The sequence below is a fragment of the Ursus arctos genome, unplaced genomic scaffold (genome assembly GCF_023065955.2).
Source record: "Ursus arctos isolate Adak ecotype North America unplaced genomic scaffold, UrsArc2.0 scaffold_15, whole genome shotgun sequence".
Lineage (NCBI taxonomy): Eukaryota > Metazoa > Chordata > Mammalia > Carnivora > Ursidae > Ursus > Ursus arctos.
In genome coordinates this window covers 10,909,001-10,915,000 of record NW_026622819.1, presented here as the reverse complement: position 1 = coordinate 10,915,000, position 6,000 = coordinate 10,909,001, and the positions used below count along the sequence as shown (strand labels likewise).

Here is a 6,000-nt window from a genome sequence, read left to right as displayed (position 1 = left end):
CTCCTGTTTCAAAGGAAAGTCAATGCAGTGAAAATTGACCTGGACAAAAGCTGTACAATTCCGTCCTGGCAGGAATCTTTAAAACTCATGACTGCAGGAAACTTCTTACAGAACTTACAGGTTGGTAGTTCAGTAATGATGGGCTGAAAGGGACTCAGACTTCATTAGAGTGTCTGAGTCCTTTAGTAGAATAAGTTTCAGAACAGAATTTACTGAATATACATATTTTTACTTATTCAATTTTTTGCCGTGTGTATTGAGGTATAATGACATATAAAAATCCTCTATATTGGGGCATCTGGGTGGCTCAGTTGGTTAAGTGCCCGACTCTTGATTTCGGCTCAGGTCATGATCTCAGGATTGTGGAGCCTGCTTGGAATTCTCTCTCTCTCTCCCTCTGCCCATCCTTCCCGACCCCTGCTCACTCATGTGCTCTCTCTCTGTTTCAGAAAACTGCTCTATGTTAAGGTGTGCAACGTGATATTTAGAGAGATATATACATTGTGAAATCATTGCCACAGTCGAGCCAAAGTATTCATGGCTTCACAGTTGCCATTTTCTTGTTTTGTGGTGAGAATACTTAGAAAATTTCCAGTATACGGTGTTGTTAACTGTATTCATATTGCTGTGCATGAGGTCTCCAGGACTTATTCTTGCAAGTTGATACTTTGTACCCCTGGACCAGCATCTTCCCGTTTCCCCTCCTCTCAACCCTGGCAACCTCCATTCTACTCTCTGCCTCCAGGAGTTCAACTATTTCACATTCTATATATAAAGCGAGACATGCAGGGTTTGTCTTTCTGTGTTTGGATTGTTTCATTTTGCATAATGTCCTCCAGAAATGGCAGGATTTCCTTCTTTTTCAAGCCTGGATAATATTCTACATACATATATTGAACACATAGTTAAGTATTTTTTCAGAATAGAATTTTCTCTTTCAAAAACAAGACTTTAGAGCTTTAAAAATAAGTGCTAGAGCCTTTCTTGACAGATTTTAGGCATATTAAATCATCATCAGTGACGTATTTAGATAAAAAATTTAAAAATCATATTAAAGCAATACATATGTGAATATATTGTATGCATATGAATACAAATATATATATATATTTTGCAAGTCTCAATAATAATTTTTTGAGTAATTTGCATGTCTTTGATTTTGATGTAGAATTTACATATGATAAAATGTATAAATTTTAAGTATACAGATTAATGAGTATTTGCAGATGTATATACCTGTTAATGAACTCGGAAATCAAGATTTGTATTTCTAGACCCCAGAAATCTCTCTTGTGTCCCAAACCAGTCAGTAACTTCCCCTAAGATAATCATTATTCTGATCTTTATCCTGAAAATTAATTTTGTTTGTTTTGAAATTTATAGATATGAAATCATGTCATGTGACCTCTTTTGATCTCTCATTCAACAAGTCTTTGAGATTCATTCTTATTTTGCAAGGATAGTATTTCATTCCTTTTTCATTGCTGCTGTTAAGTATATGAAGCAGTAGTATGTGGTAAATATTTAAAACAACTGGTTCTGGGGGGAGAAAAAAGAAAAAAAAAGTCTAATTTGTAGTGTTTGCCAATTTCCATGGTGTAAATATCCCCACAACGGCTAATTTCAAGCTACCAAAATGATCCCGTTGAATGTAGAGCTGGGGAGAGGTGCCTAGTAGAATAGTAGGAATGTACCCCCATGTGGGTACAATAGATATAAATGACCTCAAAACGTAGGTAGTAAAATGTAGTAAAATAATAGAAAGTGATTACTTTTACTATGCATTATTTTTATTTTAAATGAGATTTGTTGAATGTAAGTTTATATAATTTATTTTTTAATAATGGTTCTATTCAATACGCAGTTTACAAAATTCCTGAGAATTTAGCAGTGGTTTCTCATGAGCTTGTATGAACCTGCACAGTGTGAAATGCTGACATAGGTTTCCATTTATTTGTCCATTGCACTGTTGTTGGATTTTTGGGCTGTTACTAGTTTTTGGCTATTATAAGTAAAGCTACTATGAATATTTGTCTATAGGTCATTTGGTGGGTGTATTTGCATATCATTTGGCTCTGTACTCAGGAATGGGATTTCTGGGTCTTAGGTTATACAATTTTTTAATAGACGTAAGTTTTTTTGATGGAAGTATAGTTGACACACAATATTACATGAATTTTGGGTGTAAAACATAGTGATTGGACAGCTCTGTACATTGTGTTATGCTCACCACAAGCATAGCTACCATCTGTACACATTTAAACAGCTTCATAGGTAGTGCCAAAGAGTTTTCAAAAATAGCTGTGTCCGTTTACACATCTGCCAGCAGTATATAAAGTTGTTCTACATCTTTTTAAAAAAACTTTTATTTAAATTCAATGTAGTTAACATACAGTGTATTATTAGTTTCAGCGGCAAAATGTAATGATTCTTCAGTTGCATTTAACACCCAGCTCATCACATCACATGCCCTCCTTAACACCCATCACCCAGTTACCCATCCCCCCACCCGCCTCCCCTCCAGCAGCCCTCAGTTTCTTCCCTAGAGTTAAGAGTCTCTTACGGTTTGCCTCTCTCTCTGTTTTCATCTTATTTTATTTCTCCTTCCCTTCCCCTATGTTCATGTGTTTTGTTTCTTATATTCTACATATGAATGAAATCATATGGTATTTGTCTTTCTCTGACTGACTTATTTCGCTTAGCATAATACCCCCTGGTTCCATCCATGTCATTGCAAATGGCAAGATTTCATTCTTTTTATGGCTGAGTGATATTCCATTGTATGTGTATACCACATCTTTATTCATTCATCTGTCACTGGAGATCTGGGCTCTTCCCATACCATATTTTGGCTATCCTGGACATTGCTGCTATAAATATCCAGGTGTAGGTGCCCCTTCAAATCACAATTTTTGTGTCCTTTGAATAAATACCTAGTAGTGCAATTGCTGGGTCATAGGGTAGTTCTATTTTTAACTTTTCGAGGAGCCTCCATACTGCTCTCCAGAGTGGCTGCACCAGTTTGCATTCCCACCAACAGTGTCAGAGGGTCCCCTTTTTCTGCATCCTCGCCAACATCTGTTGTTTCCTGAGTTGTTAATTTTAGCCATTCTGACTAAGTTGTTCTACATCTTAACTACTTCCTATTTTTCCTCTATTCTGATGGTTTGTGGTGGTGTCTTATTATTGTGGGTTTAGTTTGCATTTCCCTGGTAAGTAATGATGCTGAGAATCTTTCAGCAGTTTACGAGCCTCTTGGGAATTCTTTTGTTAAGTGCCTGTTTAGGTCTCTTGTCCATTAAAATTTTTTTTTAATGGGTAGAATTTCTTTCTATAAAACATGAGTAATTTGCAAATATCTTCTTCCACTTTCTGCCTTGGTTGTTCATTCTGTTAAAGGTGTCCTTTTTGATCCACAGACATTCTTGATTTTAATGTAGTCCAATTTATCACTATTTTCCTTAATCGTGCTTTCTGGGTTCTGTTTGGGAAATCTTTGCTCTGCCTCTGAGGCAGAATAAATGATTCTGTGGTTCCTTCTAGAAGTTTTATTTTTTTATGTTTCATATTTGGATCTTGACACAGCTACCTGGGAATACCCAAGTCACATGTACTTCCCAAGTAATGACTTTAGCACCTGTGAGACACCTTAACAGCAGTGAGCAGCTTAGGAAACTGGTGGCCACGCAGATCTGCCCCCAGATAATTAAAATATGGGGCTCTATGACGTCAGTGCCACCAAGAAGGAATAATAGGCTGTTTGAGTGGAGAGGTGGTGGCGATTAACTCTGAGTGCGTGTGGAATGGTGGTGGTGACAGAGGAGGCTTAAGTTTTCACAGAAAAATGTGACAATGGAATTGGACTTTACAGAGGATCCTGGCAGGTGACTTGAGGCTCCTGTATTATGTACCTGGTGGCAGGGGCCCCACTCTTGGAAGCTCTGTTGCCATTTGCCTTTTGTCACCACTGCCCTTCCATGGCTCCCAAATATTCTTCTGTCTTTTCTTCTGGCTTCACCAATTCTCAACTGTCATGAAAGAAACTTGTAGAGAGAAATGTCTAAATGAAAGTGTGGGTTCCCCCCTTCCTCTTGTACGTTCTGTGAAAGCTTTTTTTTTTTTTTAATTTTTTTTTTAAAGATTTTGTTTATTTATTTGACAGAGACAGCCAGCGAGAGAGGGAACACAGCAGGGGAAGTGGGAAAGGAAGAAGCAGGCTCCCAGCAGAGGAGCCTGATGTGGGGCTCGATCCCAGAACGCTGGGATCACGCCCTGAGCTGAAGGCAGACGCTTAACGACTGCGCCACTCAGGCGCCCCTGTGAAAGCTTTTATGTAGGCGCTGCATTCCTGTCTACTTGGAGAAGATCTCATCCTCTTCTCTGAGAGGATCAAACACCTCTTGAGAAAGGTCCAGGTTCATTGGTTGGCCAGTCTTCTCTTGACACAAGAAAGTATTCGCAATCCACTTCTGCTACTGTTTTTCAATTTTATCCCATCAGAAGATAACAGTTCTCTCACATTCTGGATAATTTTATGATTAAAAATTAATTCATTGCCCTCAAGACATAATGTCCAGATGAGTTTAATAGAACCTCTCTTTAAATGTATTAAGCATCTAGTTGCTACTAAATGCTAAATAGGTTTTGTCCTTAGGCTGAGTATACCTGAGTGTATTTATTTTCCATTATTGATTTTATGGGCTTACAATTCACCTGTTTAGGATTAATGACATGAAAATGTTATTGCTTTGGAAATTTTAGTAACCATATTAGTATTCATCACCTAAATAATTTGCTCTTTTCCTGGATCCCACCACATTTATTGAGGATTGGTATCTCATGTTCACAAAAGCTAAAATGTGCTCTGATTTCTTTGCTGTCACTGCTTACTCTGTTTTTGCTTTCAGGACGTTGGCCCAATATCCTGAAATATCCGCAAAATATGATGTCATTCATCCATCCATTCTTGGTTGTTCAATAATTTCAGTGGCATCATAAGCGTGATGTGAGTATGACTTCATGGAAAGAAGTATTTTGACTTCATTTTACTCTTTTCTTTCATAGCAATTCCCAAAAGACACAATCAATGAAGAAGTGATAGAATTTTTGAACCCTTACTTTGAAATGGCAGACTACAACATCGAAACTGCTAAACGCGTATGTGGGAACGTAGCTGGTCTTTGTTCCTGGACCAAAGCCATGGCTTCCTTCTTTTCTATCAACAGAGAAGTGTTGCCTCTGAAGGTGAGCCTCTAGGTAGCACCACATGGTACGTGCCTGTAAGGGCCCCTTGAGGTCAACTGGTCTTGTCTTTTCACAAAACACAGGAGCCTTTGGCCTCTGGTGCAGTCGTATTCAAGTCCATGCGGAGAGCAAGGGACAGAAAGGCCAAGCACAGGATGTTTCTCTTCTCTGTAACAACCACTCCAAGCAGAGTTGTACAAGCCTTTAAGCATGGACTCTCTACAAGGATGCAAGTCCACTGTGGGCTGCTGGGTGTTTTTCCTCCACAGTGTCAACTTGGAAAAAAAGAAACACAGAAAACTGTAGCATAGAATCCCCTGATAATGTCCGAGACCTCCTGCCAGGGACTCTTATGACTGAGGCAGGATCAGCACACAGCTGGTGGCTGATCTTGGTTGTAAGGTATGACATAGTACTCCCTCGCTCTTCTCCTTTGTCCCTCAGGAAAGAAATTGAATGTCATGTGTTCTTTAATGTAATTGGAGAGTCTGCCTGTTTCCCTTTGAGTAATTGCATTTCTAAGCTTCATAGGCACATCCTCCCCACCATCAGTGACAGTCTTCAGCAGGTGGAGAGGCAAATACATGCTTTGAAAATGGAATACCGATCACACATGTGGCCTGGTTGATTATTTTGCTTTTGTGTGAGTCTGATCTCTGTCAACCATCGGCTGAAATCCGCTTAACGCTTATAAACTACCCGAGGAACTTATTAATCATGATGAAAGTAATCGAGAGTGGAAAGAAGGTAGGGATA

At 38.8% G+C, this 6,000-nt stretch overlaps 1 protein-coding gene across 1 annotated transcript in view; it reads left to right on the top strand.

Moving 5' to 3' along the window:
- DNAH5 (dynein axonemal heavy chain 5) overlaps positions 1-6,000 on the top strand; it is a 253,231-nt gene that overhangs the window by 195,917 nt on the left and 51,314 nt on the right. The window contains exons 59-60 of the mRNA XM_057312162.1: positions 1-120; positions 5,065-5,244. The exon at positions 1-120 is cut by the window's left edge and continues 84 nt beyond it. Coding sequence (XP_057168145.1) covers positions 1-120; positions 5,065-5,244 — 300 coding nt within the window. The remainder of the gene's footprint in view (positions 121-5,064; positions 5,245-6,000) is intronic.